This window comes from Carassius gibelio, chromosome B16 (genome assembly GCF_023724105.1).
Source record: "Carassius gibelio isolate Cgi1373 ecotype wild population from Czech Republic chromosome B16, carGib1.2-hapl.c, whole genome shotgun sequence".
Taxonomy (NCBI): Eukaryota; Metazoa; Chordata; class Actinopteri; order Cypriniformes; family Cyprinidae; genus Carassius; species Carassius gibelio.
In genome coordinates this window covers 22,613,797-22,633,099 of record NC_068411.1, presented here as the reverse complement: position 1 = coordinate 22,633,099, position 19,303 = coordinate 22,613,797, and the positions used below count along the sequence as shown (strand labels likewise).

The 19,303-nt window shown below is 38.7% G+C and overlaps 1 protein-coding gene across 2 annotated transcripts in view; it reads left to right on the top strand.

Moving 5' to 3' along the window:
- The first annotated feature begins 1,061 nt into the window (after nucleotides 1–1,061).
- Nucleotides 1,062–19,303, top strand: part of LOC127974933 (phosphatase and actin regulator 4B) — a 43,786-nt gene continuing 25,544 nt past the window's right edge. For both annotated transcript variants that reach the window (XM_052578530.1, XM_052578531.1), the window contains exons 1-3: nucleotides 1,062–1,211; nucleotides 10,862–10,976; nucleotides 11,490–11,534. In XM_052578530.1, the coding sequence (XP_052434490.1) occupies nucleotides 11,522–11,534 (13 nt within the window). In that variant the 5' untranslated portion in view covers nucleotides 1,062–1,211; nucleotides 10,862–10,976; nucleotides 11,490–11,521. The remainder of the gene's footprint in view (nucleotides 1,212–10,861; nucleotides 10,977–11,489; nucleotides 11,535–19,303) is intronic.

Sequence of the window (19,303 nt, the reverse complement as noted above, 5' to 3'; positions counted from 1 at the left end):
AAGCCCGTTGCATGAGTATGACCTATTTTAGTCACATGCAGATGAAAATGATGATTTTCCTTTCTTTTTTAACAGGCCTCTGGCTATTTTTCTATGACATGTTCTTTAAAGTAAAAAAATATATATATTATTTGTACAGATTTGTAGAATTTTTAATATAGTTTTAAGGCAAACTACAATATACTTATCTTACATAACTGTTTCTCAAAGGAGTGCTTTTCCACTGGGATAGAAAAAAAAAACATCCACCAAACACTACACAAAACTATTAGAATATTATAAAAGGCTTAGTTTTATATATTTACTTCATGGTTTATTACATGTTATTTGTAAGACAAAAGGATGCTACATCCATAGACAAAATGGATCGTTCACTTAGATCTGTAAACAGTTTTGTGAGTATTGCTAAATGTGAGACATTTTGTGAGTATGCAATATGTGTAACATAACCAGTAGATGTTTTGTTTTGAGATACATACAATGTACATCAAGTCTGTCTATGCATGAATCAGTTTTTTAATATATATTTTTTACAGCCATAGACTGTTGTTATATTTTACTCTGTTTATTATATCTTGACCCATCTTAAATTTAAGACAGTGATATTCATCAAGATAAATGTCCCTTACATCTATATCTAGCCTTTTCTTTTGACCATTAAAATGGTTGCACCATTCAGTAATGGCTAATTTCTACCTCCTTGTAAGCAAAGTCATAGCCTAATAAGTAGTACATACAGATAAAAAACTTAAGATGAAGTATAAAGGAAAAAAATCCCATTTAAATTTCTTGATGTTGCTAAACTTTAATTTTTAAATATTTCCCATCGGTTTCAATTCCGATTTATTCATAAATTGAGCGATTAGTTATTGCATACCGAAACATAATTTAGAACAATTCTTAACAAATCCACATGCATGCATACAAAGCCATAAAGAGAGCGTGAGTTGCAGTGTTTCGTTTCCCCTGCAGCGCCTCATGGGTAATGAAGTCAATTACGATGATGTAAACAATGGAAACGATTCGAGTTTTTTTAAACTGAAAACTACAATTACCATACTTCCTGTCCTGTGATTTCCGGAATCTTTGGGAAAAGTTTCAATGGGGGTTGGAAAAAGAGAGTAATGAAAAAGTATCCGTGTTGTCGTATACATGAAGTGAAACTAGACGGGGGAAGAGGAGGGCCAGTACAACAGACGTAAAAGGGGAAGGTAAGCGATGTTACCTATTAACCAGATGATGTATGCGCAGGTGAATCGCATTGGAAATAAAGTTGCTGCAGTGCAAACCTCAGCTTTTGTAATTGTTATGCACATAAAAATGTATTTTCGTCATATGCATTTCCCTCATACGCACAGTAAAACGTGTGTTATGTTTTAGTAATATGTGAAAAAAAACACTGCATCATTCATTGTGCTCAAAGTTGTAGCTAGTGGCGCTGCGCTCATCTTGATGCTCCGCAGAATCTCTGCATGCTTGCGCTCCGTTTTTCCCAATTGCATGCGTTCAGTGTTTGTAATAACCACTACGAACCGCATTTCCCCTTTAATCTGGCATTAAGTACTGATAAGATCGGTGAACCTAGAACACGTGAAAATATTTGCAGTTAGGATGATCCGTTGACTTTTCAGCATCGCAAGAGAGCTGTGCTTCTACGAATCTGTATTTGTTTACGGGTTTTTTCCCAACGGAAAATATATGGAGACCGAAGCCCCTCGTTTTAATTTGATAGACAATACTCCGTGGTTTCAGAATGTATCACCGCTCATTTTCAGGTCCATTTGAAATCCGAGCGATCAGGAGCACGCGCCTCCACTCCACTGGCAGTGAGCATTTCGCATCTACCGCCTGTTTTTTTTTTTTCTCTTTTGTTACTCAAAATCTATCGCAACCGTTTACCTGAGCCGGTGTCTGATCTTATCACATGCAAAGACTGATCTCGTAAGCTTGTGTAACATAGAAGCAGATTTCATCCCGAGAGCATCTCATTTGTTGGTGTAGGAGTCGTTTTGAGGAATTGATCAGCTCGGAGCTCCATCATTCATCACTCAGTCATTGCTTCAGTGAAGCTCTAATTTCTCTTGTGCCCTAGTGAAAAATTGAGATGGATTGGCAGTCGCAAGGTAGGATGAAGGACACTTGTTTAGCTGTTTAATTTTGAGAAATATCTTCGTTGGTCTGTATGATTGCAGATTGTGTTATTTTACTCAGAACGCGACACAAACGCTGACAAGTGCTTTAGTGAACATATCAGGGTTTTAGATTTTTATTGATGCAGAGACACTAAGCAAAGCAAGAACCTTCAGTATGAAATTTTGTGTTTTTTTTTTTTACAATAATTTTGATTTAAAAATATATATTTTTTAAATTAATTTTAGTTTACTTCAGTGGTTTATGTCGCTTTATAATAAAGTATTTTATAATAGATTGTCTATAAATAGTTTTATAGTGCATTTTACTGTATGTTCTGCTTATTTAAAGGTGTCATTTGATGTTGCTTAAAAGAACATTTAGTGTAATGAAGTGTATTTGGTGTAATGAAATGTTTGTGGTTTAAGGTTAAAAACACTTTATTTTCCACATACTGTAAATGATTGTTTATCCTTTATGCCCCATCTTTCTGAAATGCGTCATTTTTTACAAAGCTCATCGGTCTGAAAAGTGAGGTGTGCTCTGATTGGCCAGCTATCCAGTGCTTTGTGGTTGGGCAAATACCTCATACGTGTGATGGTTTAAGCATGCTATCCCTTTCAAAAATTTCTCTTCAGCAAGGTGTTATGACATTTTCCAGCAAGAACTAACCAGCCAAATTTTGGTTAATATGGGTGTTGAAATATGTCCCGTTTTTGGAGTGAAGCAGGCCTAATTGTGGTTCCAACCCCATCATATGAGAAAGGTAACTTTTTTTTTTTTTTTTTTTTTTTTTGTGTGATGTGGTGATTTTGTTTGAATATATAAGTGATTCATTCAGAAATGAACAATTTTTAAGGAAAAAATGGAAGCATGAAAGTCCCCCTCTAAACCTAACCGTCAGTGTGCCATAAGAAGATCGTATGAAAACGCACAGATGAGATCATACGAATTAGCCACAAAAATTTAAAATTAGTTACAAATTACCATGGGAGTGTGTGGCACTTTGAGCTTTTCTACCACCTAAACATCATCCAGTATTGATTGAGTTAGTTTGTGTCCAGGAGATCTCATCCCACTAAATCCAATTTCAGACACCCGCTTACTTCAGTGGCGGGAAATGGAGAGTGCTTTTCACACGACTCTATAAAACAGAATTTTATTAGGAAACGAGGATTGGCATCCCTTCCATGAAGCATGACTCGGTCAAAGTTTGCATGTGCCGTTAGTTTATCAGGCAATCTACAATATTCAATGTGAGAAATTGTTTGGTTCGGACCAGCGTTTTGGGCTGCTTGGAAAATGGGCCACAGGTCCCTGGGGTGAGCAAAGCTTTTCTGGGGCAGGTGTGGCAATGACGTACAGGCGGTTCGGAATGGCAATGTACAGCACCGTCAAGCCATTCTGAAGGGAGCCGGGGATGTGATATGCTGTCTGGAGGTAGGAACTACAGGTCTCGCTTCATAGTTCCCTAAATGGAGTTCTTACATTCTGGTTGAGGTCTCTGCTAGAGAGGTAGGCTAACTTCTAGAGCAATATTTTTTTTAAATTACAGTAAGATTGCATTTGAGTTACATTGGTAGATTGGAAGTTCACCGTAGATACTGTCTTCCCCCGCAATTGGCAAAAGTTTGTGAAATCGAACCTCTCTGTTGACCTCCAGTGCATGTAACGATTTTTCTGGCTGTCTCTGCCCAAACCTAAACACACAAGCAAGCCTGAACGCGCAGAGGTGGGATGCTATTTAAAGATCACACAAGCGTACCAGCTGCTCCCATTTCCGTGCTACGTAATTGAATCAGCACATCCAGTTGAAGAACTCGTCCTTCAATTTGAAAGTTCTGTTTATAGAAGAGGACTCTACTTTCTGTCATCCTTTCTTCTTTTCTGTCACTTGTGTTTGGAGAATCAATCGTGTGGTACTTCAGGCAGCTTGATGTAGGACACTAAACCCACTTTTATGTGTGCTAAGCTATTCTTAGGCAGTCAAGTTGTAGGCCTAGTTTTGTACATGCGAGGGTGGTGCCGTAGTGTCACTCTTTTAACAGCGAGCTTCTGGGATGTGTTTGAGCGTGCCATCTGCTCTGATACAATTTCTATTATGGTTTCATTATTTCAGTCATTAAGGGACATCAGAGATTTTAGATTGGGTCCAACAACTCAATATTTGACCTGTGAAGTTTAATTTATCTCAATTTTTGATTTGGGTATGGTGTATTTTTGGATGTTTTTGACAAAATTCTACATAAAAGCCAACTTGAAAGCACCTCTACTGCTGCCATCCACGTTCTGACCTAAGTCTCGGATCGGTGCATTTTGCATCGCATCTCTCTCACATCTATTTTAGGAGCATTTCACCATTTTAAGTAAAAAAAAAAAAATGCACTGTTAAATCTATTGCCCTCCTTTTTGCTGTTTCTTATGTATTGTCTTATTTATAATGGATGACTTATTGATATCCCTTATTGATGGTCCTTTAGCAAGGGAACACCCTTTTTAAAATGTAAAGGTAGCTCTATATATTCAAGATATGAACTCCTTTTTACTGTAGTCATTCTAAATATATGTAAAATATTTAGAATATACTAACTTTTTCACATTCACACTTTCTTGCATCTCATATGTCAACAGATTGTTATAATTTGTGATTAATCTCAATGATTCATGAAATTTTATTTTACTTTCCTTGTCTTGTGGCCTGACCTAAGTTTGAACGCTCCAGTCTACTAAAGGCGGGTGTACACGGTGCGATTCTGAAGGTCAGAACATTGTGAGCCCACACACATGCAACGGTTGAGTTTATCCGAAAATCATATGGAGGCATTCACACATGACACAATTTACTAAGACTTTACAAACTTTGACGTAAGCATTACATTTCGCGCTGTTCATAATAATATGGATTCTGAGGATGAAATAGTTTTCTTTGTGGCAGCTATGGCTTTTGATGTCCAAAAACAGAATGGAAGACATGGCAAAAAAAAAATGTCCGAAAAGCACGGACTTTCTGTTTTTTATAAACGACTCGAGGTGAGAAGGCTATGTCTGAAATACAACAGGTATATTCATTCATAAAGCTGAATGATCTGTAAAATTACGATATAGATTATTTATATACATGGTATGTGGATTTTGTCATCTGATTGGTCAACTTGAGATGGATCGCCAAATTGTCTCATTCAACCACACATACTGTATTCCACGAATTTTAACCGACGGCATCCGATCTATAAAAAAAAAAAAAAAAAAAAAATATATATATATATATATATATATATATATATATATATATATTATTTTTTGTTCAGAGTGTGGACTGGCCTTGGCGTTCACATATAGGGGCTCAAAAGGAGAGCGAGACATCAGAGACATGCAGAAGATGCAATAAAATAGTGCACATCTGTTCTATTTCTCCTTCTTTGAGATTTTTTTTCTTGGTGATTGAATTTGACGGTAAGAACTTTTTACAGTTAGTGTTGTGTGAAATTAAGTACTTTGCAAGGTCATATGACATTTTTCTGAAGAGATTATTAAAACAATGTTTCCATCTGGTTTATAACAGATTATAACAAAACTATGTTTATATCTGGTTTTTATTATTTTATCTTGCTTTTATGGGTCAGCACCTGAACCGTTTGGTAGCACACTAATTTTGCCATGTGTAATTTACAGTATGAAGGATTTTAGTTCTGTGAGTGCACTTCCTAAATAGTGCACAACGGAGGCTGAGGAGTTAAGCACCCAAAGAAGAAATAGGCCAGTTACATCCTTTTTTCACACTTCATGTCCTGAGGGAGGCTGCGATGATAGGTGTGTGTTAGGGATTAGCATGTGTTAGGTATCGCCAAGTGTCAGGTTCTTGAGGTGACACTCTCTTTGCATTTTCAAATATGACAACATGCTCACTTTCTATTCCGGTGTTATTATATTGGCTTTGATACACACATTCATCTGATAAACACTACACACATGAGTGCTGCATGCATACATGCATTTCTCCCCTTTTATGGAAGTACCCTGCACATTGTTCCAGTTTACAGTGTGACTCAGTGCCGTTTATGCTTCTGGTTCAGGGGTGTGAGAACGGATTTATCTGAGAAACACACATCTGCTCCCCTTTGGAACTGAAGTGTCTCCAATTCATCCTCTCGGTTCTTTCGCCCATCTAGCACATATTCCCATCAGCATGAAGCCACAGCAGCAGCATTTCTTCTAATCAAATGTGAGATATGCAATATGCAATGAGAAATGTTTCCAAACAGTATTATGCTACATACCTCATTAAAATGAATGTCCAAATCAGTGAATGGCTTACATTTATGAGTTGTTTCAGAAAGTAATGTATTCATTTTTACTTGTATTTTTATTGGTTGATTATTGGACGTATGTCAATTGTGCATGCTAATTTTTCCATTTTGGGATAAATGTTTTTCCATTCTCTAACAATCACTTAACATTAATCTTTAAAACTGATTTAATAACATTCTCAAATCCATAACATAATATGCTGTGTGATGGCTAAATGTACTTAAGGTATTTAAAGTATATATTCTTTTATAAAACATCTTTAATTTTTAATGATTTACACGGAAGTGTGTGTCATTGTAAGTGTTAAATTGTTAATTTATTTGTCTTTTTGTCACTTATCAACCATAACATGAAAACAATCATCGGTGTATCTGCCACTATTACAAATTATTAATTTTTTTATTCAATTTTGTGTAGAAATGTTTACAGTTCTGGCAGTTTGATCAAATAATGATAAGAAAAAGAATGTAAAAACTAATTTAATCTATAAAATAGAATTTAATAACACTGCTGTCTAAAATAACCAAATATCCTTTGATGTGTACTTGTGACATTTAAAAGGTATTTTGTGTGTGTGTGTGTGTGTGTGTGTGTTTTATTATTAATTATAGAGAACATTGTATAGAAACTTATGGACAATTTATTGTTTTTGCCAGAAAGTGACAGAAGCCATAAAGTGGTTCCTGCAATGTTGTCTGCCATAACTTAATCGGCCTCTATCAGCTATAAATTTACATTATATATATATAAAAAAAACGCTTTATTAGTCAATCGCTGTATGTAATCCAATCTTTTGTAAAAATGTTTTCAGTTCTAGCAGTTCGATCAAATAATGGCTCATAATATCCAAAGTTGCTGTTGATTATATTCTGGTCTTTCTTTACACTGCAATGAAGAGAGTGCTTTGCATTATGGAATACAGTGTCTGAAGTAATGTGATCTGTACATATAGTCTAGGCAAATATAGTAGATTAGGTAAAGTAGATGATCCTCGTGTAGAGAAAATGAGCATACAGTGCACAGTATATACACTGCAAAAAATATAGAATGGGAGTATACTGTTTCAAAGTAGACCACAGGTTTTTCTGGATTCTTGTGGATTAGATGTAGATATACCTAGGCTTGGAGACCTAAAACACTGTTACTAGTTTGTTGCAGTGGCTGGCCAGATACAATCACATGGAAGGGTTGATTGTTTGATTTATGCATAGCTTTGGTCAGTATTACTCTGTGGTTCTGATACCACAGTCACAATATGCTAACCACTTGGTCCAAAACAGGAATGCAAGGCTTCCGAGACCAACCAACAATAAACCTACCAAGAATTCCTGTACAAGCCAAAATAAATCTGCTTAAAAAAAAAGCACAAATGAAAACAACAGTTATGAAACTACTAGGTTTACAAAGATCAATTTCAACATTGTGAAAATGCAGCTTGATTTTCACACATGAATGAATTGGAGAGCATGTTGCACAGTATTAGTATTCCAGCTGCCTGGTCACTGCATTGTCGCAGCGGTATACCATGTTGTTCACAATGAGATTTGCATAAGGGCCAGTGTGGGCTTCCTGCAGACGAGTTTTTTATAGTGTGTCCACGTCTGCAACAATAAGAGCAATACACCTTTTTCTTGAAAAGTCTATATTTTGCAAAAAAAAAAAAAAAAATCCATCATAAAAGGACTGTCTGATAAGAGAAGGCTAGCTTTATGATCCAACTACCAGGAGGGTTGTGATGTAAGAGCTTGTTTTGCCGCTTAAATCTAACCACAATTGTACATGTAAAACTTCCCCTTTTTTTTTATGAAGCCTAAATTACCAGAAGAAAAACGTCTCTTTTGCATGTGCTCTAGGTTTGATCATAGTTCTTGAGGAAGAGGCAAAAACAGATGACCACAGTTTTAGGATTATTTTGGAAACTGAAACCTCAAAAATGTGAGGCTGCTGGGGATAATGATCATAGCTGAAATAGGCTGCTTATGTCTAGCACTGCCAGCCCCGTGTTTACTGCATTCCTGCCTGCTTAATGTACAGATTCAAATTCTGTAAGCTTCAGCTGACTGTCACGTTTCATAAGAGACATGCCAGCATCCAGAATTGAGCCTCAGTGAGCTCTGATAACTTTCTTTAAATATTAACTTTATAACTGCAGCATGGTTGATTTAATAATTGTGCATGTACATAACCAAAAGAAAACTTTATGGACCATAGAGGTTATGAGCTAAATTAATTTAGCATGAAAATGAATTAATTTGAATATTGGTGCATCCCTAATTTTTCTTTGTGTTGTTGTTTTTAGTTTTGTGAAAAAGAATGGAAAAACATGCAGTGTTTTATTCAATATTATGGTTTATTCTGATGTATAAACATACAGTTTCAGAGAAAGTACATAAAAGTTGAGCTTTGGCAATATCAGAGAGAAAGAAATATTAGTACTTGAGGAAGAAAAGCTAAAATTGACAAAAGATAAATTGATCAAAAGTGTCAATAATGGGTTTTGCTAAATATTTGCATTTCAAATAAATGCTGTTTGTTTTGTTTTTTGTTTGTTTTTTTCAACTTTTTTTTTTATATAAAGAATCCTGATAAAATGTCATTAATATTATGCAATGCAAATGTTGTTGGAGCCAGTAGCTTTGTGGGCAGCATGCCGACATATAACGCCATTGAGCTACGGGCATCCCGAGGTCGAATCCTGGCTCGAGGACCTTTCCTGATTACGCCCGCTTCTCTATCCCAACTTCGCTTCTTGTCACTTCTACACTGTCCTATACTAATAAAGTAAAAAAAAAAAAAAGATGATAAAAAATAAATAAATGATAAAATTGCACAATATGCATATCAGAATAAAATTTTTTTGAAGAATTGTGTGACATTGAAGGCTGGAGTAATGGCTCCTTAGCTATTATAGGAATAAATTGCATTTTAATTTGAAAACGGCTATATTAAATTAGAATAATATTTCACATAGGGCTGGGACAACACGTCGAGGTCATCGATGGCGTCGACGCAAAATATGCGCATCGATTCGTCGTCCTGTTTTTATTTCTCTAAAAAACGTTTGCAAAACGTTTACCTTATGTGCGCTGAATATACGCGATGGCCGGATCATCATTCTATCCAACGTTACATAACCAATCCAGGGGTTTTTCCGCATTGATCTTTTTTTTTTGGCGGCTGTCAAAGCCTTATTTGATCGGTGAGTGATGTAGAATAGAATGACTGCTGCGCATGACAGGGCGCGTACGAGAGAGAGCCCCGGCTGCGCGTGCACACTCACTGTCTTCAAACAACACGAGCGCTGTCTTGCTCTCTCTCTTCCTCGTGCATATTAACCAAAATCATTAGACACGATAGAAAAAGGGCGGAACGCCAAAGTCTCACGTGGAGCATTCTGAGATTTTTTGGAAAAGCACTCTATGTATTGGCTTAAAGCCCTCAAGTTTACATTGGTTACTGTATTCTTTCAATTGCTCTAAACAAGTATTTTGGGTGACCTTTTTTATTGAATGCTAGACATCAAGTTGTTGTTATTTTCATCTGAAATAACTTTTTTTCAGTAAGCTAATAATATCCCAGCCCTAATTTCATAATATAACCATTTTTACTGTATTTTTCATCTTGTAAATGCAGTTGACATTCCAATGACCACCCTTCCCCGACTCTTTCAGTTTAGCTGGCTTTCGATTGGCACTGACTGTATTTTGTGTCACCTTGGGTTTGGTTTTAAATTGAGACATATGGCACAAATGACATTAGCTGAGCTCAGGTAAACATCGTGCAGTCTTCTTCTGTTCTTATCTCCCACTGCGACGAAGCAGAAGTCGAAGTGCGATGAGACTGCTGTCTGTCTGTGTTCGGTTTAATCGATCAATGCCCCTGGAGATATTCATTAGCATTCCTCTGTCTCGATCTCTCTCTCCTACATTCATCCATCCTCCAGTTCTACTGACAGTCCATTACAGTCTGATGTGCCCTGTCTGTTTTTTGTATCCCTGTGTTAGACATTCGCTCATTTTATTTGTGTGTTATCTGTCCTTTCTATCAATGCCTTTCAGATAATTGCCTGTCTTTTCTTTGCAGTCTTTACTTGCGCTCCTCTTCTCATCATCTTACTTTTCTTTTCTCAGTCTCGCTGGTGCCATTTTAATTGAACCGCTACGTTTTTGTCCTATCAGTTGTGCAACCTGGAGGTGTGACACCTGCTTTTAAATATATTGTATGAAGTTCTTTCCACCTTTAATGGTGCGAGACGTGCAACTAATCAGTGTAGGAACCAGCAAATCTCAAAGATTAAACTTAAAGTGAAATAACAAGCATCTTTCAAGCGTATGAAGGGGTCTGGGAGTGAAGATTTCAAAGACGATGAGGGAACCTGGATTTGAGATTGAAGTGAGTTTTATGTTTTCTTTCTACATTACAGGAAAGCCCTGGAGATGAGCGAATGCACCCTGTCTGCTGCTCTGAACACTTTAATATAGACGAACAGAAGCACCACGGACAACCGCCCCCTTACAACGCCAATGACCTTCATCATTGTACGTTTGTCCATTCATTCTGAATAGATTCTGATGTGAAGCTCCCATTGGTGATTCATGAGAAATGTGTCCTTTTATGCACTCAAAAAGGTTACACATTATTATTATTTTTATATATATATATATCTGTTTATATATTTTTATTATTCGTTCATTTATTTATTACATTGTATTTTAATTATTTTATTTTGCTTGTGTGTGTGTGTGTGTGTGTGTGTGTGTGTGTTGTAATAATGTTTGGGTCACTAAACCTTCACTTAAATGAAACATTTATTTCTGACATTGAATTCTGCCAGAGGTAAGGGAATTTGAATCGCTTTATGCTTAAGGACACTTCTTTCCTTTAGTAAATTGACTAATGCTAATGCACAGCCTCTTGTGGCTTATTGCTTTATTAAATCATTTTAATGCCATGTCATCTCTGTAATAATTAGTAATGAGTGGTGCTGTAAATGAATGTGCTGCTTATGTAATTATCTGTTTGTTTGTTTCTTTGTTTTGCTTTAATTATAGGATCCATTTATCTTTGAGTCTCAGATTCTGTAATGGAAAATCGAGGTGAGTATTTATTGCCATACTTTTCTTGTTACTAATGATGCTGAATAATTGAGAATGATTAAGTGCTGATTAAGCTCTAGAAACCAAGGTGTGATCTTGATATAACATGGCAAGTCTTGGTGCATTTTAACACTATTTATTGTCAAAAGCACAAATCTTATACAGTGGGATGCAGCCATTGTAGACAAACATGTTATTTGTCAGTGGGTGCAGTCTAATGAGGAACAACTATATTTGATCTAAATGGGATTCCTGCAGAAGTAATTGTTGGAAGCTTCCTGTTGGCCATCATAATGCTTGTAAAGTGCTCTGTGTCATCCCGTTAGGAAGGTCATGAAGGCAGTTCCTTGAGCAGATCCGTGGAGCTTGATTTCCAGGTCATGTCAGGTTCTGGGTCTAGGCTGAACCAACTAGCTTATTCTCTTCTCTCTGTTCTCTCGTTCTCTCTCTTTGGAAGGATGCCCAGTGTAGGTGCTAACTGGGACAGAGAGAAGCAGGGCTTCAGTTCAGTCTTTTTTTCTAGTGTGGATGCATGTGTGTTCTTACTGTGGTACTGAACTTGGAACGGGTGCAAAGATATCAGAGATTTTGGAATGACTTGAGTTGTGAGATGAATAGGTCAGAGTTCCTTTTGTGATTGTGATCTATCCAACTTAGATGTACAGATTTTATGTAACATGCCGGAACCATGTAGCACAACGCTATTTTTGCTCTGCGCTCTTCCTTTGCTTGCCTTATTGCTTTTGTTTTTGTTTTGTGGAGTTGTATCATTGCAGTATCTTCCCTCTTGCTCTTTCTGTATCTGTTGCCCCAACCTCAGCATTATTATTGCATGGTTTGGGGATACCATAGCTCATGCACCACAGAAAAAAAGGATTGTTTACTCTTCGTTTTCTGTTACTTTGTAGAATCCTCAAACATTACATTTTTGTTCAAATAGTTTAAAAAGTGTGTTCAGCCAAAGATTATTACAGCATAAGCCAGATTTATTCTAATGCCCTGTTTTGAATAATTTTCCCATTTAGAAACAAGGGTTCCATTAACTACTTCTGCTGTCAGCTAATCACGGATCACATGAATTTGCAATTCTTTAACACTACCATTCAAATGTCAGTAAGGTGAGTAAGGCTACGTTCACACTGCAGGACTTAATGCTCAATTCCGATTTTTTGAAAAAATTAGATTTTTTTGCAAGGCCGTTCACATTTCCAATTAAATGCGACCTTTTGTGATCTCCTGTGTGAACATGAAATGACCCAGCAGTTACCCACATGCGCAGAAGAGTACTCAGCGGTGAACGACGTCACTCGTTGTTTGCGGAAGTAACTAACGTTAGCTAACGTTAAAGCTGCAGTGGGTAACTTTTGTAAATATCTATTTTTTACATATTTGTTGAACCTGTCATTATGTCCTGACAGTAGAATATGAGACAGATAATCTGTGAAAAAAATCAGGCTCCTCTGGCTCCTCCCAGTGGTCCTATTGCTATTTGCAGAAAGTCATCTGCTCCCGGTAAGAAACAACCAATCAGAGCTGCGGTCTGTAACTTTGTTTGTGTTCAAAATGTAGAAAAATTTATATAATAAGCAAGTACACCATGAATCCATTTTCCAAACCGTGTTTTTAGCTTGTCCTGAATCACTAGGGTGCACCTATAATAAGTGTTTATATTCGGACTATTTTAGATTGCTTCGGGGGTACCGCGGCGGAGTAACCCAGTACCTTTGTGATTCTTCATAGACATAAACAGAGAGAAGTAGTTCCGGCTACAATGTTCTTCCGCAAGACGCAAGCAGTTCTGTTTATTAACCGCTAGAGTGTCAAAAGTTACCTACCGCAGCTTTAAACATGGATGTCAACAACAGTGTAGTCAACAGCGGAGCTGTTTTTGAAATATTAAAGTTATTTTCCCAACGGAGCCAGCACAATTACAATCTTCTCGTTTTAAGAAGAAAATTAAAAAGGAGGAGGAGAGCAAGGTTTTTGGCCATGGCGTTTTGTGGAGCAGTGTTAGCAACGTCGGTACAGAGAAACGTGTGGGTGTGGACGGAGTCGCAGCCAGGAGTGATGGGATACTGATGTGAGTGGCTCTTCTCGTTCCCGCCTACTTCAATGCAGAATTATGACGTTTGTAGCGTATCAATGACGTACAGGTCGGATACATGTGGCCTGGCTGTTCAGACGGAGGTCGCATTTCAAAAGATCGGATACGTATCGGATTCAGGACCACATACCCAAGTGGCATTTGAAAGATTGGATCTGTGTCGTTCAGACTCATGAAAGAATTGGGTCGTTTCAGCTTGCAGTGTGAACGTAGGCTAAGATTCTTGAAAGAAGTCTCTTGGTGATGACTTGGACACTACACATTTAGTGTTCCTTTTCGTCTCGCACACAGCCGTATCTTTTCTTCTGGGAACAGTAGTACAAAAAAAAAAAAACAACTGCGCAAATTTACAACCCCTCCCACCCCCGGTAGACTTCAAAATAAAAAATAAAGAATAGGTATAAATAAATGAATTAAAAAATAATAATAATACAAACAAATTAAAGGGTACATAACATACACAGTTTCACCTAATCTCATGTTAATCTTGAGTACCTATAGAGTAGTACTGCATCCTTCATATATCCAAAAAGTCTTTAATTTTATCATATTTATAAAAGTAAAATACAGCTTTCCGATTCTATCCGGAAAAAGCCGAGCTACTGGAGGAGTGCTGTGAGCGGAGCTATAATACTGATGTTTAGTTTTGTTCCCATTAACATATATTCACTTATGTGAATCTGATGCAATTGTACTTACATGAATGGGGTCTTTTATCCCAAGGACCGCTCCATGTTTTAATAGCAAACGATGTGCAAATTCAGCGTCGACTTGGGCCTTGTTTATAAAACATTTGTCAGTGAAAGGCCAAAGGGACTTGCTATACTCCGTTGCTGCCCTGGAAAAACAAACTGCATCCACTGTTCATGTAACGCTGGGTTCTTGGGGAAGATGGACACGGTAAACTTTCTCTTACATCCAAAAACACACTTGTTTGGTGGCATTCTCGAACAAATCCTATGAAGTGCTGCCGACGATTTCCCCATGAAGTGCGTTAATGTGCGCAGTCTCACTCTCCTCTGGTCGACGTGTGCACACTTTTCAGAGAGAAATGCTCATATAAGGAGTTCCACTCTCATCTACGTCATTAGATCCACAATCAAAAAAAATCAGCCGAAACTTGTACCAACCCGGAAGTAAGATTTTCAGAACAGAAATTCTCAGTCATTCTTCCAAATTATTTTTTTATAATAAAATAATTGGCCATGTTTAGCATGAGAATCCATCTCTTTAACACTGTGATCAACTCTGAATATATGAAACACCAATGTACCCCCCCCCCTTTAAGTAATATTAATACATACAAATTTTTTACAAAGATTTTAGAAAAGATGACACAACATTAAAAGCTGAAAGCCATAAAATTACAGTTTTACATTAGACCAATGTAGAAACGAGAAGCTGAGAGTTCCATCGAGATAATGTCCAACAAATACACAGTCCAGCTTCCTCTGTTCTTTGTTTGAGGAGGATTCCAGCGGTCTTCTGAAAAGTTTACGCGGTATAATTTCACAAAGCTTGTCAGAACATTGTTTTTGCTTCAAATTATTATTAAATCATATTATATGTATGGTTATTATTATATAACTAAATGATATGAATGATATATGAACTATATAACTAAAATTAAATAACTAATTACAGGTTTAGGTAAAGGACGAGGAGAGGACGCTGGCGCGTTTTGGCTGCCGCTTCTCACTCCGGACGAAAAAGTTTGTTTGTAACAAAAACGGTTTTACCTACTGACTTTGTTTAGTACCGGTGGTATCTGTTCCTACCTCAAGATCTGGATTGTGTTTTCTGCTCGAGCAGTGGATTACAGCCCGGTTACTGGCCGGCCTGCACTCCGGAGCAGCCTGTCAGCTATGCGGCTACTACTGTTTATGACTTTCCTGCTGGCCTTTCTGTCATCTACGGCTCTGACCATGGCACTTCGATACACGTCCTTGCAGCTTCTCAGATTTAACCACCGCGCACCTCCTTCACTGGACATCATCTCTACTCTGCAACAACACTGTCTTCTTCGTCGTCGCCCTTATATCCACCGAGGCTCCCGTCGTAATCTTCACTACTACTTCAGTGCCGAAAACAGTATTCCATCTTTCTGGTCCGGCCGAAGTTCACTCCAGCCTGGAAACTGGCGCAACAACAACATCCGCATACGTCATCCGCGCACTCTTCACGCGACTTCATCTAACCTCCTGCCCGTCTCAACTTCCGCCATTTGGATTTCAAAACAAAAGCCTCTTAAGACAGCGCTATTCAATACAAGATCACTCAACAATAAAAGCCTGCTCCTCTGTGAATTCATTACTGACAATAAACTGGATTTTCTCTGTCTTACCGAAACCTGGCATAAACCTATGGATTACTTTGCATTAAATCAGACCACCCCACCTGGATACTCCTTCATTGACAACCCCCGTCTGGACCGGCGAGGTGGTGGCATCGCAGTTATTCACCGCAGCGATATCTCCATCCGCCCCATCCCCATCCCGGCTGTATCCTCATTTGAACACTTGGCTTTCAGACTTCCTGGTTCCCAATCACTCACTGCTGCAGTCATCTACCGCCCTCCCAAACTTTGTCCATCATTTCTTTCTGATTTCACAGACTTCGTAACTCAGCTGTCTTCCATTTCTCCGTCCGTTCTCCTCATTGGTGACTTCAACATTCATATCGACTCTCCGACAGCAAAATTCACATCTGACTTTTTGGACATTTTAAACTGCCTCAACCTTACCCAGCATGTCACCTCACCCACACATAATCATGGACATATCTTGGACCTGGTCTGTTCCACACCCTCCCTCACCATACATAACCTTTCATTGACTGACCTCACAATTTCTGATCATCTGGCCATCACCTTGGATGTCATTACCCCCTCTCCTACCATCAAACACACAAGAACAATTACATTTCGAAACCTGAAATCCATTAGTCCCATCTCTCTCAACTCATCCATATCCCATGCCATCTCTACTTCTTCACTTCCCTCCGATCCGATTGCCTCTGATCTAGTCAATTTCTACAACCACACACTCTCCACCTGCCTCAACCAAATAGCCCCTCTTAAAACTGCCTCAGTCTCCTTCTCCACCTCTGCTCCTTGGTACACCCCAGATCTTCACATTCTCAAAAGACAAAAAAGACAACTTGAAAGGATCCATAAAAAATCCGGTCTCACTGTCCATGCACAAGCCTACAAACATGCCATAACCACATACAATTCTGCTCTCAAAACTGCCCGGTCCAATTTCTACTCACAACTCATCCACTCAAATTCTTCTAACCCCCGCACATTATTCTCCACATTTGCAAAACTGACCAAACCCAAGGACAATATAACCTCCACATTCACTATAGACAAATGCAATAACTTTCTGTCATCCTACCATACCAAAATCCATACAATACACTGTTCACTAGCATCCACTTCCTCCGCTTCTCCTCCTTCTGAATATCAACTCCCTCCGCTCACACACCACAGCTTTTCCTCCTTCTCTCCACTGTCTCCCTCTGACACCTCCAAACTCCTCTCGACCATGAAATTCTCAAACTGCCAGCTTGACCCGATCCCTTCTCCTCTCTTCAAAAGCTGTCAAGAAACCCTTATTCCTCTCATCACCATCATCATCAACACTTCCCTTACGTCTGGATCTGTTCCATCCCCGCTAAAACTTGCATCCATCACACCCCTCCTGAAAAAACCTGGCCTCAACCCTGACAATCTGGATAACTTCAGACCCATCTCCAATATTCCGTTACTTTCAAAAATTTTGGAACGCGCCGTAAACACACAACTCCATCAATATCTCCACTCCTCTCAACTCTTCGAAACATTTCAATCCGGATTCCGTCCACACCACAGCACAGAAACAGCCCTTCTTAAAGTCACAAATGATCTCCTCATTGCTGCCGACTCTGGTTTCATATCCATCCTCCTTCTCCTCGACCTCTCCGCTGCATTTGACACTATTGACCATACTGTCCTTCTCCATCGTCTTCAATCTATTGGCATCTCTGGTACAGCACTTCGCTGGCTCACATCTTACCTCTCTGATCGTCACCATTTTGTCTCTGTTAATAACTGCAACTCCCACACCTCCCCTGTCACCCATGGCGTCCCCCAAGGTTCCGTTCTCGGCCCCCTCCTCTTCACCATCTACATGCTTCCCCTCGGTCAGATTATCCGCAACCATGGACTCCATTTTCACTGCTACGCAGATGATACCCAAATCTACTTTTCCACCAAATCCATCTCCCCGGCTATTCTCTCCACCATCACCGATTGCATTTCTGACATTAAAACCTGGATGGACAATAATTTTCTTAAACTCAACAGCAGTAAAACAGAACTCCTTATCACGGGCCCAAAATCTCTCCTCTCCTCTATTCAGAACTTTACTCTCCTTATCGACGGACATATTGTCACCCCCTCCCTCTCTGTCCGAAACCTTGGCATCATAATGGACCCCACCCTCTCATACCGAACACACATCAACCATATCACTAAACTATCCTTTTTCCACCTCCGCAATATTGCCCGCTTTCGCCCCTCCCTTACCTTGGCAACAGCTGAAATTCTCATTCATGCATTCATAACTTCAAGACTTGACTATTGCAATAGCCTTCTATACGGACTTCCTACCAATCAACTACAAAAACTGCAATACATCCAAAACTCAGCTGCACGCCTCCTAACCCACACCCGGTCAAGAGAACACATCACCCCCGTTCTCCGTCAGCTCCATTGGCTACCTGTTCACTATCGCATTCAATATAAGCTCCTTCTCCTCACCTATAAGTCCCTCCATAACCTGGCCCCACTCTACCTCACTGAGCTCCTGGAACAGCACCAACCCACCCGCCACCTCCGTTCAGCTGGCACAAACCGCCTTGCTCCGATCGTCCGCACTAACCGACGGACTTTGGGGGATCGAGCCTTCGCTATCACTGCCCCCACCCTCTGGAACTCACTCCCTACATCCATCAGAAACTCGGACTCACTGCCAAACTTCAAATCAGTACTCAAAACCCACCTGTTCAAACTAGCTTTTCCCTAAACCCTTGTTGTTTTGTTTTGTTTTGTTTTGCTTGTTTCCCCATGTGAAGCGTCTTTGAGTGTCCAAAAAAGCGCTATACAAGTTTGATGTATTATTATTATTATTATTATTAGATTAACTGAAGATGTCAGTCTTTATTTTTATTTTTTTAGTAAACAAAACAAAGAAAAAAAATAATTCTACTGTTTGTAATATTCTGTATGTTGCTCTAAAACAGCAGCAGGAACTTTTTTTTTTTTTTTTTTTACCCAGTCATTTAAAAATAACACATTTCAGATCTGTAACAACAATACTGTGATACCGTGAAACCGTGATATATTTGCTTAAGGTTATCATACCGTCATAAGCTCATACCGCCCCATGCCTACACATATAAGTGTAATCAGGGGTTTGGTATGGAATCGTTTTGTTATATGCTGTGGAATGAGAAGTTATGTCAGGCTGTAGGAAATGGGATTAGGAGTGCGATCTGCTGTAGTCAAGTTACACAGCTACACACTTCCACATTCCTGTTCTCTGCTAATGTACTCTGCTGGATAAAATTGCATTCTTGGAATTCCTGTGGATGAAGATTTGTGGATCACTCAGTTTTAAAA